General features: G+C 36.6%; 1 protein-coding gene across 8 annotated transcripts in view; it reads left to right on the top strand.

Moving 5' to 3' along the window:
- Positions 1-26,506, top strand: part of LOC101895466 (FERM, ARHGEF and pleckstrin domain-containing protein 1) — a 145,700-nt gene that overhangs the window by 65,843 nt on the left and 53,351 nt on the right. For all 8 annotated transcript variants that reach the window (XR_009342382.1, XM_059123378.1, XM_020035102.2 and 5 more), the window contains exon 3: positions 1,703-3,153. Coding sequence is in view for 7 of the 8 variants with exons in the window: in XM_059123378.1 (XP_058979361.1) it covers positions 2,899-3,153 (255 nt within the window). In the remaining variant the exon portion in view is untranslated. The remainder of the gene's footprint in view (positions 1-1,702; positions 3,154-26,506) is intronic.

Raw genomic sequence — 26,506 nt, 5'->3', positions numbered from 1 at the left:
TTTTGTGTCGAAATAGTACAAGAATTTAGTTTTTGACCCTTTTATACATTTTTTACATGTTTGTGACATTTTTGACATTTGGAACTTTGGACCCTAATAACACAAATTTTGCTTATAATTTATTTTTGATGCATTTAAAACATCTTTAGAATATATACGCCTTATAATCGACATTTACACATTTTTACATGTCGTAAACCTGTGTAAAACTGTGTCAAATATAATGAAAATGATTTTCTTTAGCTTTATATTGATTATGTTTTCTATGTAACTTATTTTCAGTCCTAAGTTATACGCATTTCAGAGTTTTAGACACTTTTATACACAAACATTCGTTGTTGACATTTTCGACATTAACATTCCCTTGACTGCCTTGGGTCAAATACTCATATTTCATGTCAAAATATTGCGAAAATTTAGTTTTCGCCTTTTTTATAGATTTTTTACAAGTTTGTGACATTTTTGACATTTGGTACATTGGACCATAATAACACAAATTTTACTTATAATTACTTTTTTATGCATTAAAAACATCTTTAGAACGTATACGTCTTATAATCGACATTTACACATTTTTTACATGTCGTAAACCTGTATAAAACTATGTAAAGTATAATAAAAATGATTTACTTGAGCTTAATATTGATTATGTATTCTGGGTAACTTAATTTCAGTCCGAAGTTATACGCATTTCAGAGTTTTAGACACTTTTATACACAAATATACGTTTTAGACATTTTCGACATTGATTTTTCTCTCACTGCGTTGGGTCAAATACTCATTGCTCATGTCACTTAAAACATGTATTCTCATTGTTTTCGATATTTCCATAATATTTACATGTCTTAAACCTGTATAAAACTATGTCAAATATAATAAACATGATTTTCTTGTGCTTAATTCTTATAATTAGTCCTAGGTAACTTCATTTTAGTCGTAAAGTATAATTATTTCGGAGTTTTTGACACTTTTATACACTTCTATACACAAATATACATTTTTGACATTTTCGACAATGACATTTCCTTGACTGCCTTGAGTCAAACACTCATATTTCATGTTAAAATATTGCGAAAATTTAGTTTTTGACCTTTTTATACATATTTTACAGGTTTGTTACATTTTTGACATTTTCAATTTTTTGTTGAAAATTGAAAATTTTTGTATTTTATTCATATTTTGTGTCAAAATACGGTAAAAATTTAGTTTTTGACCTTTTTATACACTTTTTACAAGTTTGTGACATTTTCAATTTTTTGTTGAAAATTTAAAATTTTTGTATTTTATTCATATTTTGTGTCAAAATAAGGTAAAAATTTAGTTTTTTACCTTTTTATACATTTTTTACAAGTTTGTGACATTTTTGACATTTTCAATTTTTGGTTAAAAATTGAAAATTTTTGTTTTTTAGCAATATTTTGTGTCAAAATATGGTAAAAATTTAGTTTTTCAACATTTTATACATTTTTTACAAGTTTGTGACATTTTTGACATTTTCAATTTTTGCTTGAAAATTGAATGATTTTGTATTTAAAACATTTTTAAATGGTTTTGGTAACATTTTCGACACATACAATGTCGTAAACCTGTCAAATACAACCATCAGAATTCTTACGGAAACTGTTAAAATTTTAACTTATTTTTTAAATATTTAAAATTTAACCCACATTTTTTCTTTCTTCTTCTTTTTTTCTCTTTATAGATTTTAATGGACACTTTACTCAACTCCACCCGTTCCAAACAACAACAATAACAACAAAACCAACAGCAGCAGCAACTCTGTTTTATGACAACAACGAGATGTGGAGTTTTCTTCGATCTGGGAAACAATTTCAACAAGCTACGATACGAAAGCAAACATTTACTGACCAACAACATCAGCAACTGCAGGGGCAACAACAACATCAAGTACAACACTTGCATTTTAAAAATCCACAAACATCAAGAAATCTGGATCGAGTGAAATAAAAACAAAAGCAAAAAAGCAAAGAACCTGACAAGCCGTTTCTTTGGAAAAGCCAAGCGAAGAACATTTGAAACGAATCGAACGATTTTGAAACTGCATCACATTTGAAGAGATTTCCTCCCACGCATATACACCCAGTCCCCACACTCCTTGCTCCTCTTCAGACAGCAACACCAGTTAAGCAGCATCATCTCAAGAAGTCGTCGCAGAGACACAGAGAGACGCCTTCCCCTCCAACCACTGCTGCAAACAAACACTTGAGAACTACACAACGCGACAGAGTAGTGCAAGACACCTGGGAGGGACAAGTGCAAGAACAACAAACAAAGCTCGTGCGTGGAGCTTCAACCCAACCCCCCGCCCCTCTCCAGCAACTCATGTAGTTGAGTTAGTAGTAGAAGAGCACACAGCCCTCTTTACACATCCAATTCTATTTCCTGCTATGAGAACGAAGACCACGAAAAGCTGCGATTTAACGACTTCATAGAGAGAATCAACAACAAAAACTATCACATTGTTGGCTAGCTAAGCTTAGCTGCGCTCCAAATTTTTATTAATTTCTAACTCCCTTGGCATTTAAATGTAACCGCAACATTCCGGAATTAGAATTATTTTTAGTTCTGTTTTTTTTTTTCATTCAAAAACAAAATTTCCAAATATTTTTCTAACCTCAAAAAAAAGTGAATTTTTGAAACCCCAAAGAAATTGTGTTCACGAAAAATCCGAAATCTAAGCCTTAAGCTTTTTTGTTTTATAAGCACGATTTCCGCAACGTAGCACCTACCAATCCTTAGATTTCCAGCACCAGTATCTACACTGACAACGTCTCCAGCTATATCTACATCCCCATTGTTGTTGTCGTCATCGTTGTTGTTGTCCTTTATTTGTTCCTTCGATTTGCCAACAACAAATCATACAAATTGTTGTACAAAATGTCTCTGGTCGAGAGGTCGAAAGTGGGTGGCGGCGGCGGTGGTGCTGCAGACATGGGCAGCATTGGTGGTGGTGGCGGCGGTGGCGGCCGTAACACAGATGAATGCTACATGGTCGGCTCCAATATGAAACACTCGTTGAGCACACCATCTGGTGTTGATGGCACACCCTCCACACCCCGTCATCGGGGGGGCAAGAAGTTGACGGTGCGAATACAAATGTTGGACGATACGGTGACAATATTTCAAGTGCAGGTGAGTGACAATTTTGAAAATATGTTGATATGATTTTCTAGGATAAGGGAAAATGGAAGGACATAGGGAACATAAGGATTTATAAATGACCGTTCAATTTTTGTAAATCTTCACAAAAATTTCGAGATACCAATACAAAAAATCTGTAAGAGGTATGTCCACCTCAAACGTCTTCTATTCATAGAAAACTTTTAGAATGTCCTTTATTTATGAAATATCCTTGGAAAATCATTTATCCGTACAATATCTCTAGAAGATCTCCTTCATAACTTATTAAGGAAATATAGATCAAGAAGATCCCTCTCTTTATTCACAAAATATTTCTCTCTCTTCCCAGAAGTGCTCTAGAGAGTATTTAAAGATTTTGTAAAGGTCTGTTATTCAAGAGAAGAAAAAGACTTCCTCTGGAGCTGAAGTAGGATTTTTTTATAGAAAAACATTTTCAGGTCCTGGGGAAGGATTTTTCAACAGAAACAAATTCAGGAACTGAGGAAGACACCACTAAAGAGGTATTTATGGACGTCCCTAAAGACGTTTTTATTGACTCCCATAAGGGGCCTCTTAAGAGTTTTTTTATAGACGCGATAATGAGGCTTTATATACGTCCTTCTTAATTATTTATAGACGCCATTAAATGATTATTTGTAATGCCGTAAGTGAGTTTAATGGTGTCTCTATTGACACCCTCTTAGACGCTTTTTATGGGATCTTCAAAGGCATTTTATAGACGTCGCAAAGGGTCTTTGTAAACGACTTCAAAGGGGTCTTTACAGTCTTTGTAGACACCCTTAAAGGAGTCATTATACAGGGCGAGATTAAAAACTGCAACCGAGTCAAACGCCATAATTTATATTTTTTTTTTAAATTTTATTGAATGAAAGCGAAAACATGTCGGAAATAGTATCAAATTTTAGAATAAGTTTAGATTTTTTCGAATTGGTCACCTTTGGCACGAATTATGGCCTTCAAACGGACAATGAAACCGTCACACGCTGCCCGAATGTTGCTCAGCGGTATTTTGACCCATTCCCGGCGAATCGCTTGCTTGAGGTGATCGTGCCAAACTTGCTTTCCAAAATACTCCAGACACTAGAGTCCAATGGATTGGTATCCGGAGATTTTTGTGGCCATTGTGCGCTGGAAATAAAGCGAGGAACCCCATTTTGCGATGCTACAGAGTTCTGTTGAAATGTCCAAGGTCTGCGGCCAAAATATTTGTGTGCCCAAGGCTTACCCCTTCAAGGCTACACCCTCCAGAATATTTTCGCGATAATATTCGGCATTTATTCTGATGCCACGGTTGATTAATACGAGCGGAGAGCGACCATCGGCTGTTATGGCGTTATGGCTCACACCATTACCATGGCCGGCGCTTGAGTTCTGGTAGCCAACCGAAGGTGCACATTTTCAGCTGACCTCTTTGGCAAGTAAACACGATCATTTTGTTTTGTTGTTGTTTACAAACTGCTGAACAACGAATGTTATCTCATCGTAGAAAACCAAATTCGGCAGTTCACCACTATCGGCCAAGCGAAGCAACTCTTTAGCTCTTTTGAGTCTATTTTCTTTCTGTTGAGGTGTAAGTTCTTGCACTTTTTGGAATTTCAACGGCTTAACCCCGAGCTCATTTTTCAATATTTGCCGAATGGAATATTGCGATATGTTCAGCTCACAAGTCATTTTTCGGCCACTACGAAGCGGGTTTCGATGAAGTCGCTTCTTTACTTCTCGAACCATTTCTGCTGACAAAAGTTTTATTCACATTAAAATTCTGGAATGCTTTAACGATAGTCACTTGTGGTTTTCCAGCCAAATATAAAGAAATCACACTACCGCGCTTGAATTCCATCAAGAATAAATTTTTTTCTGGGAAATTCTCATCAAAATGCTTTTGTACGCGTGTAAACAATATAATGAGCTGTCACTGGAATAATTTTAAAAGCTGTGGGGCGAGTGGCTTGGAAATGACAGTAGTCTGAATTTGGTTGCAGTTTTTTCATCGCATACTAAATGGTGAAGGACCTGGTTTTGAAAATGCGTACTATAATTGTACTAAATTTCCTCAGAAACTGAGCGCTGTTTTTTTTTCCATAGCAAAAAAACATCCTCAGGATCGGAGGAAGGTTTTTTCCATAGGAAAAAAAATCGTCAGGAATTAAAGAAGGTTGTTTTCCAAAAAATTTCCTCAGGAACTGTGGAGAAATTTTTCTATAGAAAATCCCATTCTCAGGAACTCGTGTGAAATTTTTCTATAGAAAATTCCATTCCCCGGAAATGAGGAGAAATTTTTCTATAGAAAAATCCCGTTCTCAGTAGCTGAGGAGAAAGTTTACTATAGGAAAATTCTATTCTCATATTCTCTAGATTCTCTATGAATTACCTTTTCTCAATTTATAACAATACCTTTTATTACTTCCGTTTGCCAAGAAGCAAACAAACACCCATTCATTTATCAAAGAAGTACATGCTTTCAATATTGCTATCTAATTCCAAAGTATCACAAAGAAACCGAAACAATAATAGAAATTGAGTACCAGACTTTTGACAAAAAATGTGGAGGCCAGAGAGTGTGTTACCACAATGAAGGCAGGAGGAGTTGTTAGTCTCCCGAGCCAAAAAAGACAAAAATGACCATAGGGATGTGTTTTTTCGTTCGTTGGTCTCCTTTTAACTTTAATGTGATCATGGTTTTTGGAACAAAGCCAGGAAATAAGGAATGAAATCTAGTTTTTTGTTCTTGGTTTTGTATGCATGCAATTCCTCCTGCATAATTTAGCAGGACTTCGAGAATGCCAGAAAAAGGATTTTTTTTTGATTAAAAAGAAGGAAATTTTGCATTACCAAATAGCTGAGTAAAAAACAAGAGTTAGTTTTTTTGTTTTTTCCAGCAGCCAGGGTGTAATCAGTAGAAGCCACCAGCGTCAGTTTCGATAATATGCATCTGTTTTTAGGCCAGACGCCCAAGACAGAAGCACAGACAGGATTTTGTTTCAAACCCTATGTAAAGGGAGGCTTATAGGACACATAAATGGGGAAAATAGAAGGAATAACAAAATTTCCATTTTAAGATAGCCACCTTCTAGATACGTCTCTGAACTATCCATAAGACTTTAATGGCCGTTTCCAGAATTAGAAAATTCTTCCCTTCAGGCAAATGAATATTTCTCCACTGCCTAACATTTCTAAAAAAAAACTAAAATTCTCCTGTACTTCCAACAAATTCTTAGACAAGAACACCACAACTAGCCACCACATAATTAAAAGATATTTTTTTCCAAGGCTCCTGTGATTTATTGCCAAAAAAACCGGAGGAAAAGAAGAAGCTGAAAAAATAAAAATAAGTTTCAAATAAAAAAATGAACTGTTGTCGTCGCAAACATTTCTCTCCTCCCGTGGCCGCGACAAACAACGACCTCTTTTCCATCGAAGGAAGGAATATTTACGAGTTCGTTAACATGGCTGGGCTACGTGTTCAATAGAACTTCCTCCGTATTTGGCCATAACATTTCCGGTATTAGACATATTTTGTAATTGTTATTTATGAATGGATTTCAGTTGATATATGACCTTTCGTCACCTTTCAAGTCTACTCAGCTTTTCATTATTAATAATTGGAATATTAAAACAATACGAGGAAGGAACTGAGAAATATTTTTTTGATAAAAAAACATTTCCTCAGGAACTGAGGAAGGGTTTTTGAACAGAAAAAAATTCCTCTATCGAGAAAATTTTTCTATCGAGAAAAAATAAAAAAAATGTCCTCAGGAACTGAGGAAGGTTTTTTCCATAGAAAAAAATTTCCTCAGGAACTGAGGAAGGTTTTTTCCATAGAAAAAAATTTCCTCAGGAACTGAGGAAGGTTTTTTCCATAGAAAAAAATTTCCTCAGGAACTGAGGAAGGTTTTTTCCATAGAAAAAAATTTCCTCAGGAACTGAGGAAGGTTTTTCCATAGAAAAAAATATCTAAGGAACTGAGGAAAGTTTTTCCATAGAAAAAAATTCTTAGGAACTGAGGAAAGTTTTTCCATAGAAAAAAATTCTTAGGAACTAAGGAAATTTTTTTCCATAGAAAAAAATTCTTAGGAACTAAGGAAATTTTTTTCCATAGAAAAAAAATTCCTCAGGAACAGTTTTTTCCATAGAAAAAAATTTCTTAGGAACTGAGGAAGGTGAGGCTTTTTAGAATTGAAAATTTTCATCCGTAGCAGAAATTTAAATTTTTTTTCTGACAAAAAAACCTATCATCCCCCTTCCTCCCTCCCCCTTTATCAGTCAATAAAAATTTCGCAAAAACACATTCCATTCACAAATAAAGCCATTCACCACTCAAAGACCAATGGAAACTGTTATCGAATGCCAACACTCCAGAAGAAGAAAAAACCGCACATCACTTCACTGGAAATGCATCCATTTAGCACTCGAAGCAATTATGATGGCTGCCTGCCATCGCAGCATGGCATGGCAAACAGAAACAGCTAAAAATAGCGCTTGCCAAGAACGACTATGGCTTAAGCGACACCATAGTAATTTGGTAGCCTGGCAGGACCAAATGCAGCAGATTCGCGCCCGACACAATGGGAATAGAAATGAATGTGCCATGCCATGCCACGCCATGAAATGGATGAATGAATAAATCGGCGTCCGGGAAAAGAATCCGAAGAGATTAAGAATCAGCTAAACAACAAGAATAACACCACTAGTCCTGGTAGTCCTAGTGCTAACAGTTGTTAGTGTAATGCAATCAAAGAATTTAAGGAAGACAAATTGAGAGTCGAAATGATGATGGTGGTGGTGGCACAGAGAGAGACTAAAAGGACAACTTTGGAATGCAACTGTAGTTCGAGTTAAATGGAAAAAGAAGACAAATAACAACAACACAAAGTGCAAATTGCAAAAACAAACATTCAGGCTGCTACAAATAAATCCTGACATAATCAAGAGGGGTTTTTTCAGGGGACGAAGGGGGAATCTCTCCCATAAAAAAAACTTGGCACCCATCCTATTTTACTGTATTTTTTCGTATGTCTGTGACACAAAAGCCTTGAATAAACAAATGCTGCTGTGGAAACCAAAAAATGACTACAACGACAAAATGAATTTACCTCTTTCAATGAGAAATGTAACAGCATCAGTGGCAGACCTTTGTGCAATGAGGGGTCTTTGACCGCTGAGGTTACGGCAACTAGGTGTGGTTTCAATGGCCATTAATTTATGTAGTAATGTAAACGAGCCAAATATTTTTTTGACTATGGAAAAATCACATCCTCCGAAGATGAGGAAAAATTTTCTATGGAAAAATCCCATCCTCCGTAGATGAGGAAAAATATTTCTATGAAAACCATCCTCAGTTGTTGGGAAGAATTTTTTATATTGAAAAATCCCATTTTCAATTGCTGAGGAAAAATCCTTCCTCTGTTGTTGAGGAAATTTTTCTTCCTTCCTCAGTTCCTGAGGAGAGATTTTTCTATTGAAAAATCCCATCCTCAGTTCCTGAGGAGAAATTTTTCTATGGAAAAATCCCATCCTCAGTCGCTGAGGAGAAATTTTTCTATGGAAAAATCCCATCCTCAGTTCCTGGGGAGAAATTTTTCTATGGAAAAATTCCATCCTCAGTTCCTGAGGAGAAATTTTTCTATGGAAAAATTCCATCCTCAATTCCTGAGGAGAAATTTTTCTATGGAAAAATTCCATCCTCAGTTCCTGAGGAGAAATTTTTCTATGGAAAAATTCCATCCTCAGTTCCTGAGGAGAAATTTTTCTATGGAAAAATTCCATCCTCAGTTCCTGAGGAGAAATTTTTCTATGGAAAAATTCCATCCTCAGTTCCTGAGGAGAAATTTTTCTATGGAAAAATTCCATCCTCAGTTCCTGAGGAGAAATTTTTCTATGGAAAAATTCCATCCTCAGTTCCTGAGGAGAAATTTTTCTATGGAAAAATTCCATCCTCCTTTCCAGAGGAGAAAAATTCCATCCTCAGTTGAATTTTTTCTATGGAAAAATCCCATCCTCCGTTCCTGAGGAAATTTGTTTGCCATAATTGTATTAAAACCCACCAAAAAAACCTCTGATTGCTAACTTTGTTTACGCTCCATAGTTTAATTGTCACACTAAAAATTGGATTTTATTTCATTGTTGATTTTATTATTTTTTCTATTTTTTCCTGATGCGGTTGAGCTATCCTTAATCCTTTTGCTATTGTTTGTGAAGCCAGTAGCATTATTAGTTTTCATACTCTCCCACACTAATCCCTGGATCCTTGAGATCGAAAAAAAACTAGACTTTACACAGATTGTAAACAAGCAACAATAACAACAAAAAATCTTGCTCTCATCCCCTGTGTTTGGAGCTCGCTCCATAAATGACATTTGCCATTGTCACCGCCAACAATGGCCTCCCTTTATTTTCCTCAGCTTTGCCACAGCTTTTCGAAAATAAACGGAAGCCACTAATTGGATTATAAACTATTCGTCGTTGCAGAGGAGGAGGACTAACTTTCGGAGTTTATCTTCGTATTGGGGGGAAAGGATAACACTTTTTATCTATTCATTCATTGCCCAGAGTTTGCGAAATTAATGGCCTTGATGACTTTTATCCTGTTATGTGTCTGTCTGCCTGACTGCCTCCTAGCCTGCCAGCCTAGTTCTCAAAACCACTTTATTGGGATGTTGTGGCATTGTATTCGAAATCCTAGCTAAACTAATTCGAAAGTTTTACCATAGAGAAGAAGCTTATATGAGAATTGGTGTCATTTTATAGATAACAATTATTGAAGTTGTCGTTATTCAATTGTGGAAATTGAAAAGGAGGATGGGATGGGTGGCACAATTGGCATTTGAAATAAGTTATTATTTCCATATGGTCCAAATGAACGGATTTATTTAAAACAAGTAAAATAGTATCAGTCGGTTTTGCCGTCAGATGTATACCCCCAGCCTTGAGTTCTGATTATTCTAACTTTTGACCCTTTATGGGTAAGGTTCTGAAGCAGTTGGCACATATTCTGACCCAAGACTGATATAAATATTACAACGTGCCAGATTTGGACTATATCGACTACTTCCTATACTTTATATGAGATAAGGGCACATTTTGGGAAAATGTGGAAATATGCGTGAAGCAACAGATATTGCGGACCGAAGTATTCCATTTTCATACCTTATCTAATACAGATAAAAATATTGGTATGTGCAAAATTTGAAGGAAATCGAACATTTATCGAATTTTATCTGAAATTATAAATTCCAATAAAATGTTTTCTCGAAAATGTATATTCGATTCAAAATCTTGAACCATATGTGGGGGAGGTACCAGAAGAAATGATCCGACCTGTACCATCTGTATAAAAGATCTTGTGTTGACGGAAATATTGAGATGTAGCAAATCAGAATGAAATCGGATGTTAATTCCGATTTTTATGAGCTTCACAGTTATTCAAAATTTTAAACCTTGGTGGGGGAGGTACAGGAAGGAGTGCACCGATAGATCCCATTTTCACACCAGACCTTGGGTTAATAAAAATATTGTGATGTGTGTAATTTGAAGAGAACCAAATGCTTCTTTCGGATTTTATGATCGCTTTGGTTATTCAAAACTTCGACCCTTTTGTGGGGGAGGTGCCAGAATGGTTCGATCTCTACCATCTTTATAACATATCTTGCGTTGACGGAAGTATTGAGATGTAGCAAGTCTGAATGGAATCGGATATTAATTTCGCCTTCTATGAACTTCATTAATACTCAAAAATTGACCTTTTGTGGGGGAGGTACTAGAAGGAGTGGACCTATATTTTCCATCTTCACATCAGACCTTGGGTAAATAAAAATATTGTGATGTGTGTAATGTAAAGACAATCGGTCACTTACATCACATTTTATGGAAGTTATATTATTCAACATTTTGACCCTTTGTAGGGAAGGTACTTGATAGAGTGGACCGCTATTGTCCGTTTTCGCACCTGACGTAGGACTTATGCAAATATTAGGACATTTAACTTGGAGCAAAATCGGATTATCCTTTCTCTTTCTGTGCAGTAAATTATTTTCTTTGAAAAATATTAACATTTTGTGGGGGAGATACCAGAAGGAGTGGACCGATATTGCCCATCTCCAAACCCCATCTAACTTTGACAATAATATTACGATGTACCTAGTTTGGATCAAATCGGATACTCCCTTCGTCCGTCCGTTAGTCTATGGACGGACGGACATCGCTAGATTGACTCCAAATGTCCTGAAACGGATGTGGTCCAAAGAGACCTTGGGCCCTTTATTTCGATGAGGCGCGTTTTGGGCCGTATCAAATAATATATACGCTCTCTTGCCATGTGGTTGAGGGTATACAAAATATTTCTCAAAATCTTGGTATGTGGATTTCCATAGAAAAACGTTTCCTTTGGAACTGTAGATGGGAATTTTTGATAGACAAATGTCTCCTCCTTTCACCCAATACCAAATTTCATAACATTTAGTACTTTTCCTACATATGTTGGACGTATTTCCAAACTACCGCTAAATCTCAAATACAGATGCCATCAGTAATCTAAATATTAGATTTCAGAATTCTAACTCTTGTCCTTTACCCAATACCAAATATGGTACCATTTAGTACTTTTCGTACAAATTTAGTACTAATTTCCACCTCCAAATCTTAACCCCAGATATCAACGGTGACATTAATATCAGATTTCAGTATTCCATCTTTATCCCTTCTCCCAATACCAAATTTAGTACTATTTAGTACTTTTTGTACAATTATAGTACACATATCCAAAACCATCCCCATATCTAAATTCCAGATACCAACAGAGACCTCAATATAAAATTTCCGGCTTCCAGCTCAATACTTTTCGAGTACTTTTCGTACAATTATAGTACACATTTCCAAAAACCACCTTCATATCTCAACTCCAGATACCAACAGAGACCTCAATATCAAATTTCGGCTTCCCAGCTTTATTCTTTCGCCCGAAAGTCAATTTAGTGCCACTTAGTATTTTTCGTATAATTTTAGTACTCATTTTCAAAACCACCTCCATATTCTCCATATTCCAGATACCATATTCCAGATACCAACAGTGACATCTATATCAAATTTCAGGATTTTAGCTCTATCTCTTCACCCAATATCAAATTTAGTACTTTTCGTACAATTATAGTACACATATCCAAAACCACCTCCATATCTCAATTCCAGATACCAACAGAGATCTCAATATGAAATTTTGAGATTCCAGCTTTATCCTTTCACCCAATACCCAATTTCGTACCACTTAGTACTTTTCGTATAATTTTAGTACTCATTTTCAAAACCGTTCCTTATCTCAAACATAGATACCATCAGTAATCTAAACATCAAATTTCAAAATTGTATCTCCATCCCTTTACCCAACCCAAAATTCTAGCTTGATCCGTTCAACCTGAAACCATTTTAGCACCTTCCGTAACTTTTTAGTACATTTTAGTACCTTTCGTACTTTTTAGGACATTTTAGTACCTTTCGTATCTTTTAAATACTAATTTCTACGAACCCAGCGTTATCACACGACTACGCATAAAGACTGACCCTCTTGCAAAATTTCAAGATTCTAGCTTTAGTTGTTTCGTCCGGGCGTTGAATCTCAGTCAGTCAGTTGTGTCCGTACTCTTTTCTATATAAATTGGAGTCTGGCGATATATATCCATCGGCAAACCATTGAATACTTTCTAACTTCTTGGTTGTTGGAAAAAAAATAGTATTCAATATTTTCATGTTATCTACCTTCTACCACTCGGCAGATGGTTGACCCATAATACCCGTCAATCACTTCCGCGCCACAAACCGCAAATGAACTACATAAATCATACTTTGTATTACAAATCGGCTCAGACATTTAATACCTAAAAGCAGAGTATGTTGACTGACAAACATATATATTCGGAAGATGGCTGGCAGGTAATAATGTGAACTATAGATGCAGTCATGTTCCACAAAATAGCACACAGAGGCAGAACTTTTCTCATATCAGCTTAACTAGCAGTGGCAAATCGCCTTAAATATCTAACAATTTTCAAAATATCTCCATGAAAGTAAAGTCTCTCCCACCACTGCTATTTAATTCCCCATAACTGCTGCGGACGGTATAGAAATTCTACAGGCATTTAACTCTTTTTTTTCTGAACAGCAGAATACTTAATGTCAACATTGTCAAGAATGACAACTGAACTCCACATTTTATGGCATATTAAGCATGAATGCCACCTACCTACCTAGCCAGCTATCTTCTCCAGCTATGTATCTAGGTATCTACTCATCCAGGCAGCCAGCCAGCCCGTCAGCTAGCAAATCATTTAAACAAAAGCATGCGAGAAAAAAAAACCTAATGAAAAAGAGTGGGCCATCAACAAAAAAGGCACTTCCATTGTGCCGTCATGCGGTTACAGTCGTCGTTGCAGACCATTAATGATGACATTAAAACGCTTCTCAGAAAAAATAAGGTGGGGGTAGAGAGAGAGGTGAGACGAAAAAGGCTTAAAAACTTGTGTTTGTTGAAATCCGATTGAGTGATTTCCCTCTCCCCACCACCTCATCTGCGTACAATGATAGCCTATTTCGAACCACACTGCTTGTGTGTTATGCTGACCCCCTTTGGAGAGGTATTTACAAGTCCTTAACTTCAAACAAAACTAAACATGAACAAGAAAAAATTGGGTTTTATAGTCATCACATCAAAAAGTTCTGAAGTACTCTGACTGTGGGGCCAAAATGCCGCCGAGGCTGAAGTACCCTCTTACTCATTCCGTTAAATCTCTCATGTCAAGAGAATTTAGATTTGCTGTTTCTTCCAGGCTCCTCTTTTTCTCCCATTCGCTTTTTTGTCGTCCTCGTCATCATCAAATCACTTTGTTTTGACGGAAATGGCCTAAAAAACAAGGCAGGGATATTGTTGCAGTGTCTGCGGCCAAAGTATGGCCAAAGTGAGTGGGAGTTCTGTGGGAGAGCAAATTCAAGGATGAAATGAGTTTTTATAGAGAAAATATAATCGGAAATTAATTTTTCCATGCGAAGGAAAAGTTCAACGATGAGGATTTTCTTTCCCTCCTTTGAAGAGAAATTTTCCATTGAAAATTCCCTCCTCAGGAGCTGAGGAGAGAAATTTTCTGTTTTGGAAATTCCCTCCTCAGCAGCTGAGGAGAGAAATTCTCTATTGAAATTTCCCTCCTCAGGAGCTGAGGAGAGAAATTTTCTATTGAAAATCCTCGCCTCAGGAGCTGAGGAGAGAAATTTTCTATTGAAAATCCTCGCCTCAGGAGCTGAGGAGAGAAATTTTCCATTCTATTGAAAATCCTCGCCTCAGGAGCTGAGTAGAGAAATTTTCCATTCTATTGAAAATTCCCTCCTCAGGAGCTGAGGAGAGAAATTTTTTATTGGAAATTTCCTACTCAGGAGCTGAGGAGAGAAATTTCCTATTTAAAATTCCCTCCTCAGGAGCTGAGGAGAGAAATTTCCTATTGAAAATCCTCGCCTCAGGAACTGAGGAGAGAAATTTTCTATTGCAAATCCTCGCCTCAGGAACTGAGGAGAGAAATTTTCTATTGAAAAACCTCGCCTCAGGAGCTGAGGAGAGAAATTTTCTATTGAAAAACCTCGCCTCAGGAGCTGAGGAGAGACATTTTCTATTGAAAATCTTCGCCTCAGGAGCTGAGGAGAGACATTTTCTATTGAAAATCCTCGCCTCAGGAGCTGAGGAGAGAGAAATTTTCTATAGAAAATCTTCGCCTCAGGAGCTGAGGAGAAACATTTTTTTATTGAAAATTCCCTCCTCAGGAGCTGATCCCTCTCCTCAGAGAGTAACGGAGAGAAATCAGAAACCTAGTCATAGAAAATCCTCTCCTCAGACAGTAACGGAGGAGAGAAATTGTCAATAGAAAATCCTCGCCTCAGGGAGTAGCTGAGCAGAGAAATTTTCTATAGAAAATCCTCCCTCAAAGAGTTAGCGGAGGAGAGAAATTTTCTATAGAAATTTCTCTTCTCAGAGGCTGAGAGAAGAAATTTTCTGTAGAAAATCCTCGCCTCAGTATTTAGCTGAGGAGAGAAATTTTCTAGGAAAAACCTCGCCTCAGAGGATAGCTGAAGAGAGAAATATTCGATACAAAATTTCTCTTCTCAGGTACCATCTGAGGCTAGGATTCCCATCCTTTTCTCAGAGAGTAGCTAAGGATAAAATTTTCTTTACAAAAATTCTCGCCTCTTTTGAAATCCCCTCCTCAGGGATGGGAATCCGTCACTGTATATTTATTTTAATGCTTACTTACATTTTATGAGCCACTGAATTATGTCGAAATCTTTCTAACATCTTTTTCAATTATCCATGAAATTCGAAACAAATAACCAATCCCCCTAATCGCCCAGCTTCTTTTTCTCCACCCCCGATTTTTTTACCACCCCCAATCCAATTTGTTGTTATTGTTTGAGCTATTCTCTAACATTTGCCTTGATTAACTCTTCATTGTTTATTTATTCAATATTAAATTACCACACTAAATAGACTTAATTTTCTTGGACCGCGCCGCACCCATTCAGCCATCCATCGTCCAAAGCAACAACAACACCATAAAATACAACAAAACTACACATGTTATTCTTTGGCTTTGGCAAACAAAACGATTTTCTTTTTTTGTTTGTTTATATGTTAGTGATGGAGTCCAGAACAGCCATCACACATATGTATGCCCATCTGTATGTTTAGCTAAAAATCTCCATAAAATACTTCTAGCGAAAGCCGAAATGAACTACTGCTGGAGAAGAGCAAGCAGCAGCCGCAGCACTAATGGCATGATCAAGTTTTAATAAACGAAAATTTTCCAAAAAAGCAGCGGCAAACGCTGGACATGGAAACTGCCAATGCTAATGATGATGGTGGTGATGATGATGGCTATGGTATTCGTGCTGACTTCTTGCGGCAGTATTTTCTTTAAGGCACATACAAATCTTAGGCGGAGCGCGGGGGAGGATTTTGGTTATAAAGTTTATTATAGCTACTGGCTGCCACAACATCTGGCAAAACATCTGAAGAAACGCCAAGAACTCGGAACCAGAACAAAGATATTAACAAGATCAGAAACCTAGTCACCGACACAGAGACTGACAACTACATCGACAACCGACACCCAGTCCCCACTGACAAGATGATGAACAACAACTAATTGTTTACATTACTGGTGTAGAACACGCAATGCGAAGATATATTAGAGGGGGTCGAAAAACAAAGAAAATTTCATTCCCAGATGGTCTTCTATAGATAGAAGACCCTCAAGAGGTCTTCTATAGGTAGAAGACCCTCAAGAGGTCTTCTATACATAGAAGACCCTCTAGAGGTCTTCTATAGATAGATTACCATGAAGAGGTCTTCTATGGATAAAAGACACTCAAGAGATCTTCTATGGATAGAAGACCCTCAAGAGGTCTTCTATGAATAGAAGACCCTCAAGAGTTCTTCCATGGCTAGAAGACACTCAAGAGTTCTTCCATGGCTAGAAGACCCTCAAGAGGTCTTCTGTAGATAGAAGACGCTCAAGAGGTCTTCTATGGATAGAAGATCCTCAAGAGGTTTTCTATAGATAGAATACCGTCAAGATGTCTTCTAAGGATAGAAGTCCCTCAAGAGATCTTCTATAGATAGAAGATCCTCAAGAGGTCTTCTATAGATAGAAGATCCTCAAGAGGTCTTCTAAGAATAGAAGACCCTCAAGAGTTCTTCTATGGATAGAGAGAGGTCTTCTATGGATAGAGAGGATCTTCTATGGTGAGAAGACTCCCAAGAGGTCTTCTATAGATTGAAGATCCTCAAGAGTTCTTCTTTGTATAGAAGACCCTCAAGAGGTTTTCTATGGATAGAAGACTCTCAAGAGGTCTTCTATAGATAGAAGACATTCAAGAGGTCTTTTATATGGTCTTCTGTAGATAGAAGACCCTCAAGGGGTCTTCTATGGATATAATACACTCAAAAGGTCTTCTATGGATATAAGGCACTCAAGAGGACTTCTATGGATAGAAGACCCTCAAGATGTCTTTTATGGATAGAAGACTCTCAAGAGGTCTTCTATGGATAGAAGACTCTCAAGAGGTCTTCTATGGATAGAAGACCCTCAAGAGGTCTTCTATGGATAAAAGATCCTCAAGAGGTCTTCTATGGTTAGAAGACCTTCAAAGGGGTCTTTTATGGATAGAAGACCCCCAAGAGCTCTTCTATGGATAGAAGCCCCTCAAGAGGTCCTCTATGGATAGAAGCCCCTCAAGAGGTCTTCTATGGATAGAGGACCCTCAAGAAGTCTTCTATTGATAGAAGACCCTCAAGAGGCCTTCTATAGATAGAAGACCCTCAACAGGTCTTCTGTAGATAGAAGACCCTCAAGAGGTCTTCTATGGATAGAAGACCCTCAAGAGATCTTCTATAGATAAAAACCCACAAGGGGTATTCTATGGATTGAAAACCCTCAAGAGGTCTTCTATGGATAGAAGACACTCAAGAGGTCTTCTATTGATAGAAGACACTCAAGAGGTCTTCTATGGATAGAAGACACTCAAGAGGTCTTCTATGGGTCTTTTACCAATGGAAAATAGATTTTCCGTAGATAGAATACCCTCAAGATGACTTCTATGAACAGAAGATACTCCTAGATGCTCCTCAAATTTATGTAACATCAATGTCGTCCCACCTCACTGTCCGTCCGTTCAGTAATTATTAATGATGCCTTTTTTTATGCTGCGCTTTTCTCTTTGATTAAAACAAACACATTTCAGTTTTGTGTATTCATACTCTCCTTTATTGTTATGGGCTGGGAAAAACCCGCCGGAAAATGTTTTATGGACACGCGACCAATTGCTGGTTGAGTATTGGTTCGGCATTGGCGTTTTCCGCTAAATAAACAAAGAACGAAAAGAAAATGCCGGTAATTTTCACAAACAAAAGCAAAAAGCCATTATGCATGGAGAGGAGAAGAATGAAAGAACAAATCAATAAGTTATTACTGCAGTGGAATAGATGGGATAGAGACGTGCCGGCCGGCCGGCAAGTCGGTAGCCTATGGAGGTGAGATCTGAAGTGTTGCAATGGATTGAAAACATTAGCTAGGCCGGTATTTCCTTGTTCCAACACCATTAGCCGCAGTTTTATCAGCCATGATTCTACTACATTGCAATGCCCTGGGCTGTAGTAAAATATTTGCAAACTTTCCTATCCCCCTCTCCTCTCTGGATGAGAAATCCAGCCTTGGTCCATGGTTACGAAATATTCATCACCAGCTTGTTTCCTCAACCTCAAAATGAAAATAGTTTTTCAAATATTTAAGAGCGCTTGGCATTCCAGCAGCAGCAGCAGCCAGCAAGCAACACAACAATGGCAACAATCATAGTTGCGAAAAAACACACAAAAGAGCAAACATTGCGCCAGATAGGAGAGAGGGCGAAAAACGAGGAAAAATGTTGCAAAGGAACTTTTTGTGTTTGAAGAAGAAGAACAAGAAGAAGGAGAATAAAAGTTTTCTGAGTTTTTTGTTTGGTGTTCAGAGCAATGTATTTCCCTTAAACCTTAGAGCCATTATTTAACAAAAACTAGGAATAGTGGCACTTTACGAATGCTTCATGTGAATGTGAAGGGGAGTGGGAGAGGGGGAGAGGGGAATAGGCATAGTCTTTTGTTGTCGTATAGCAATGCGGGAGCTTAGATGCATTTCGAATTTTAAGGGATTTAAGATATATTTGCACTAAATCTTTACAAAATGGAGTATTTTGACAGGAATATTAGATATAGAGGACATGGAGGTTTGTCTTTAAAGGAAGAATATGAGGCCTTTTTTTGAGACTTTCAAAAGGACATTCTAGACAAGCTACAGAGCGTATTTATGTAAGAGTTAGGGGGGGGGGGAAAGAATCTATTGTCCCTATAAACTAGAGTTTATAGACGGGATGAGAGATTACTTCCTAACAGATTGAAGATCTTCTTAGATAGAGGGCTTCCCAATGGTCTTCCATAAATATAAGACTTCCTAATGGTTTCTAAAGACTAGAAACAATTTGACTATCTGATATGAATAGATGACCATGTCAAGACTTTCAAGGTATTTTATAGACACAAGGCATTTTGAAGGATACAGGAGCTTTCGAAGGTCTTCTTCCGACAGAGGGCCTTCAAAACATATTTTATAACATTTAAAAGATGGACTAAATACCTTTTTGGAGGACTTCTTTAGAAATAACATCTTTTTTTGGGGAATTTCAAGTTGGGAGTATATCTCTATAGAGAGGGAGAGAGAGATAGAGAGAGAGCTGAAGCAAAGATTTTTTCCATAGATCAGTCGTGTACTGGTGTTGCTGTCCAAAAAAGTTTGTCCATTTAAATTGTTTTTTAATATGAATGTTGTCCAAGATTATTTATAAAGCATATCGATACAAAAAATGTATTAATAATGTTATAACACTTATTTGTTCACGATTTAAAGTAACTAAGAGAAATTAGACTGGCGAGAGATCTTTTGTTCTTAAACAGGACTGCTATAGATTAGCTGAAGCAGAGAGACTCTCTCTCTTTTTAGATTAGTGGAAGCAAGGAGTCTTTCTCTCTCTATAAACGAGCTGAAATAGAGGGTCGTGTCCTTAGACGAGCTGAAGCAGTTAGTCCTCTCCATAGAAGAGGTGAAGATTTCTATAGAAAAGTTTTTTCGAATGAATTCTTTCGAATCTTGTATTGATAGAAATATTGATATGAATGGAATCGGATGTGAATTTAGCGTTTTATGGTATAAAATTTATGGTACAAATTGGAGCAGATCTTTTGTTAGTAGAAATGATGGAATGTGCGAAATATGAAGAGTACCGCAGACTTATTTCGGATTTAATAATCGCTTTGGTTATTCGAAACGTTGACCCTTTGTGAGGGAGGTACAGAAGGAATGGTCCGATCACTATCATCTCTATAACAGATCGTGTGTTGATAGAAATATTAAGGTGTGCCAAGTCTGAATGGAATCGGATGCTAATTTCGCGTCTTATGAACTTCATAGATGGAGTGGTCCGAAAAAGTCCATCTTCTCACCAGACCTTGGGTTAATAAAAATTTTGTGATGTGTGTAATTTTAAGACAATCGGACTCTTATATCACATTTTATATGAGTTATAATAATTCAAAATTGTGAACCTTTGATGAACCTTGATATAGTGGACCTGACCATTTTCGCACCTGATCTAAAACTGATGCAAATATTAGGATTTGCAAAGTTGGAGCCAAATCGGACTATCCTTTCTCTTTCTGCGCAGTAATATATATATATATATATATATATATATATATATATATATATATATATATATACATATGTATGTATATATATATATATTTTTTTTTTTTTTTTTTTTTTTTTTTTTTTTTTTGAAAATTTTGACTTTTTGTGGGGAGAGTGAACCGATATTGTCCATCTTCACACCAAATCTTGCGTTGGTAAGAATATTGGAATACACGAAATTTGAAGAGAAACGGATGCATATTTCGCATTTTATGAGATATGTAATTATTCAACATTTTGACCCCTTGTGGGGGAAGTACCATATGAGTGGTCCGATGTATCTCATCTTCACACCATATGTATCTTGTGTTATTAAAAATGTTGGGATGAGTGATATTTTAAGAGAATCGGGTGTTTATTTCGCATTTTTTAAAAGTTATAATTTTTCAATATGTTAACCCTTTTTGGGTGAGGTTCCTTATGGAGTGGGCCGATATTGTCAAATTTCATACATGACGAAGTACTAATACAAATTTTGAAAGTTTGCACCAAATTGGATGATCCTTCCTTGTTCAATACGGTAAAATATATACTATGAAAATTTGGTGGGGAGGTACCAGAAGGAGTGGACGGATATTGGCTATCTCCGAACTCGATATAAGTTTTATAATAATATTACGATGTACCAAATTTGGACCACATCGGATATTGCCAGACACATAGACCTATTGACATATAGTACGGAACCGTTATTTCGATGAGGCACGTTTTGGCCGTATCAAATAATATATACCCTCTCTAAACGCTAAGGATATAATGCTAATAGAACCATTAAAAAAAAAACTCTCTATAGAAGATATCTATTGATTATAGAAGACTTGCAAAGGCTTTTCGACAATGACATGCCTTTAAAAGGACTTATTAGTTCTAGGATACTTTATAAAGAAGAAATTTAAAACGTCTCCTGCTTTAGAAAACCTCTTATAGTATTTTCAAGATTTCCTGGCTGCAGAAGATCTTCTAAGAACATTCCGACTCTATATGGTTTGCGAAAGGTCTTCGGTTGGTTGAAAGACTTTAAAATGTTATAAGGTCTTCAGGTTTTGGAAAACCTGTAGAGAAGATTTTTTTCTGCAGGTAAGATGTTTGAAAGGTCTTCTGGCCATAAAAGACTTTCAAAATATATTTCGTTTATCGAAGACCTTTTCTTCTCCATATAAATTGGATGGGAGATCTTTCAGAGGGTCTCTCTCTCTCTTCATAGGAATCCTTTTAGAACATCTCTCTCTTCATAGAACATTTTTTAGATCTAAAAAATAATATTTTTACGATCTTCTGTGTTTAAAAAACCCAGAGGTCTTCTATAAATAGAATATTTTAAAAATGTCTTCTTCAGAAGCTCTTTAAACAAACCTTTTGAATATCTCCTGTATATTGAAGACTTTTCAAGGGGATTCTGTTTGTGGAAGACCTTTTAGACATCTCCTGACCATAGAATACCCGTTAAAGGTCATTTGTCTACAGAGAACCTATTAAAACCCTTCTGTCTATAGAGAATCCTATAGAGGTTTTCTGTTAATAGAAGACATGTGATATATCTTCTGTGCATATGTAGAGGTTCTTAAAAACGACTTCTGTTTATAGAAGACCTTATTATGGTTCTAGTTTACGGAAATCCTTAAAAAGGTCATCGATCTATTAAAAACCCTAGTGACGCCTTTTTGTCCATAAAAGTCCTCAACATGTCATTTCTCTGTAGAGCATTGTTGGAATACCTTCAAAAAATATTTGTTTACCGAAAACCTTTAAAGTATCTTTTAAAAGTCTTCCAGAAAAATAAGATCCATACTCCTCTTCTGTCCATAGTTTTTTTTTTTGTCGTTTAACCAATTTTTATATCATTTACACATTGAATCATTTTCGTACCCATTTTTTTGTCCACAGTTTGTCTTCTTCTTTTAATAGATATTTAATTTTATCCAAGTACAACACATCCAACCAGCAAACCAACTACCCATCCAACCGAACCCATTCAACCATTGCCATGAACAAACCTTAAATGAAAATAATTGTTCCTTATTTATTAACAAAGTTGGTGACATGGTCGTGTAGTTGATGGCCAAATAGGCCGGCCAGGCATTGAGGAGACTGCTACAGTGATGGCGGTGTTGCGGCTGGTAACTGGAAAGTCAAGAACGTGCTTAACATTACTTATGAGCCATTGGAAAAGTACATGTCCAACTAAAAGCAATAACAACCAGTGTTGTTGCTGTTGTTTTTAGTGTAGTTTTTGCTATTTTTACCGGTCTTCATTGGTCTTTGGTTCGGTCAATGTTGCAAGGCAAAAAAAAAAACGGGAGAGAGAGAGAGAGAAAAAGAGTGCCATCCATGTATGGGAAGGACCGTTCGACCATGTGTTGTACACATGTATAGCGTTATTTTTTCAGAAGTTGTGGGTATATGGAATGGTGTGCTGGTGTTGTTTGTTTTAAGGAACGTAGCTGAGAAAGAAAAGTACAACTATTTTGAGTGCGTGATGCGAGTGGTAGCAATGGACCTGGGGAAAGAAATATGTAATCCTCATTGTGCCTGAAGCCTATAGAGAGGTAAAATAATTTTTTTGTCATAAAAAAAACAAGTAAAAAAGCTGTAAATTCGACCGGGCCGATGATCTTTGAATACCCTCCACCATTTGTAGCAATGTTGGCAATTTTCGAAAAATTCTGATTACAGGGAGGTACCGTTATATCGAGGCTATACAAAGACGTGGACCTGCACAGACACTCTTCTGTCATAGGCTGTAGTAACCATTACGCACTTCAAACACAAAATTTGAAACAATTCCGGTGAATAATGTCGCTAAAACCATCAAAATACCGAAAATCGAGAGGTACCGTTATATGGGGGCTAAATGAAGACGTGGACCTGCACAGACAATTTTCTGTCATAGGCTGTAGCATCCGTTACGAAGTTCAAATATTAAATTTGAAACAATTCCGGCGAATAATGTCGCTAAAATCATCAAAATACCGAATATTGGGAGGTACCGTTATATGGGGGCTATACGAAGACGTGGACCTGCACAGACAATTTTCTGTCATAGGCTGTAGCATCTGTTACGAACTTCAAATATTAAATTTGAAACATTTCCGATAAATAATGTAGCTTAAATCCCCTAAAATACCGAAAAAATGGAGGTACCATTATATGGGGTACCAGAACGTGGACCTACATCAACCATTTTCAATACCAAAAGTCCTGTAGACATAATACACATTTGAGTAAAATTTCATCGGAAGCTAGAGTGATTTCCACAGATGGTTTCTGGTTGAGGGAAATATTTAGATATAGCAAGTTATAAAAAATCGCCAACTTGTTTCGCAAGTGATGACAAATAAAGGTGTTGAAAATGGTGACCCTTTGTATGTGAGGTACCAGAAGGTGTTCACAGATATATGTATATCATCTTCAAAACAGATTTTGTGTTAATTGTTGTTGATGGAAATATTGAGATGTGTAAATCTGAATGGAATCGGATGATATTTTCGCGTATTATTAGTTCCATGAATATTCTAAATTTTGACCCTTTGTGGAGGAGGTTCCCGAAGGAGTGATCCGATATATCCCATTCTCAAACCAGACCTTGGGTTAAAAATATTGGGTAATTTTAAGAGAACCGGATGCTTTTTTCGGATTTTATGATCGTTTTGGTTATTCAAAACTTTGACCCTTTGTGGGAAGGTACCTGAAATAGTGGTCCGATCTCTACCATCTTTATAACAGATATGGTGTTAATAGAAATATTGACATATACTAAGTCTGAATGGGATCGGATGTCAATTTTGCGTTTTACGAGCTTCATGGCTATTCAAAAGTTTGTCCCCTTTCTGGGAGATTTTCCAGAAGGAGTGAACCGATATATCCCATCTTCACAGCAGATCTTATATTAGTAGAAATAATGGGATGTGTGAAAAATGGATAGAAATTTTTATTTCAGATATTATGATAGTTTTGGTTATTCATAATTGACCTTGACCCTTTGTGGGGGAGGACCAGAAGGAATGGTCCAATCTCTTCCATCTTTATAACAGATCTTGCGTTGATGGAAATATTGAGATGTACCAAGTCTGAATGAAATCGGATGTTAATTTCGCTTATTATGAGCTCCATGAATATTCAAAATTTAGACCCTTTGGGAGAGAGGTACCAGAAGAAGTGTACCGATATATCCCATCTTTACAGCATATTTTATGTTAGTAGAAATAATTGAATGTGTGAAATATGAAGAGATACGGATACTTATTTCAGGTTTTATGATCGTTTTGCTTATTCAAAACTTTGACCATTTGTTGGGGAGGTACCAGAAGAAATGGTCCGATCTCTACCATCATTATAACAAATCTTGTGTTGAAGGAAATATTGAGATGTGCCAAGTCTGAATGGAATCGGATGCCAATTTCGCGTTTTAGGAGCTTCATAGATATTCAAAATTTTTAGCCTTTGTGGGGAAGGTACCAGACGGTGTAGACCGATATATTCCATTTTCACACCAGACCTTGGGTTAACAAAAATATTGTGATGTGTGTAATTTGAAGAGAATCGGACTCTTACATCACATTTTATAAAAGTTATAATTATTTAAAATTTTGGCCCCTTGTATGGGAGGTACTTGATAGAGTGGACCGATAATGTTCATTTTCGCACCTGACCTAGCACTGATGCATATATTAGGATGTGCAAAGTTGGGGCAAAATCGGATTAATGTTTCTCTTTCTGTGAAGAAAATATATTATTTTTAAAATTTCGACCATTTGTGGGGGAGGTACCAGAAGGAGTAAACCGATATATTCCATCCTCACATCAGACCTTGGATTAAACAAATTATTGAGATGTAAGAACTTTGAAGACAATCGGACTCTTACAACACATTTTATAAGAGTTGTAATTATTCAAAATGTTGATCCTTTGTGGGTGAAGTTCCTGAAGGAGTGGACCTATATTTTCCAATTTCGTACCTGACCTAGAACTGATGCAAATATTAGGATTTGCAAAGTTGGAACAAAATCGGATTATCGTTTCTTTTTCTGTGCAAAAAAATATATTTCTTGAAAATTTCGACCATTTGTGGGGAGGAGTAAACCGATATATTCCATTTCAATATTCGCACCTGACCTAGAACTGATGCAAATATTAGGATTTGCAAAGTTGGAGGAAAATCGGATTATCGTTTCCCTTTCTACGCAAGAAATATTTTTTTGAAAATTTTAATCTTTTGTGGGGGAGGTACCAGAAGGAGTGGTCCGATATACCCCATCTCCACACCATATCTTTTGTGATTAAAAATGTTGGGTTATTTGAAATTTGAAGAGAATCGGATGGTTATTTCACATTTTATAAGGGTTATAATTGTTCAATATTTTGACTCTTTGTGGGGGAGGTACATGATGGAGTAGACCGATGTATCCCATCTTCACACCAAATCTTGCCTTAGTAAGAATATGGGAATATATTAAATTTGAAGAGAAACGGATGCACATTTCGTATTTTATGAAATAACTAATTATTCAAAATTCTCACCCGTTATGGAGGAGGTACCAGAAGGAGTGGTCCCATATATCTCATCTTCATACCATATCTTGTGTTATTAAAAATGTTGGTATGTGTGAAATTTGAAGAAAAGTGGATGCTTATTTCACATTAGAATTTCGCGTTAGAATTATTCAAAATCTTGATCCTTTGTGGGGGAGGTATGTGTTAGAGTGGGTTGATATTGCCAATTTTCATACCTGACATAACACTAATACAAATATTGTGATTTGCAAATATTGCACCAAATTGGATGATCCTTTCGTGTTCTATACGGTAAAATATGTTCTGCGAAAGTTTTGACCTTTTGTGGGGGAGGTACCAGAAGGAGTGCAGGGACATTGTCCATCTGTGAACTCGATCTAAGTTTGACAATAATGTAACGTTGTACCAAGTTTGGATCAAATCGGATACCCCCTTTGAGAGTTATCGTTCACACCAACAAACCAGCCAGACAGACGGTCGGTCACCCCTAAATCGACTCCAAATGACCTGAAACGGACTTGATCCAA

The sequence above is a fragment of the Musca domestica genome, unplaced genomic scaffold (genome assembly GCF_030504385.1).
Source record: "Musca domestica strain aabys unplaced genomic scaffold, Musca_domestica.polishedcontigs.V.1.1 24, whole genome shotgun sequence".
Classification (NCBI taxonomy): Eukaryota; Metazoa; Arthropoda; class Insecta; order Diptera; family Muscidae; genus Musca; species Musca domestica.
This window is presented reverse-complemented; position numbering and strand designations above follow the sequence as displayed.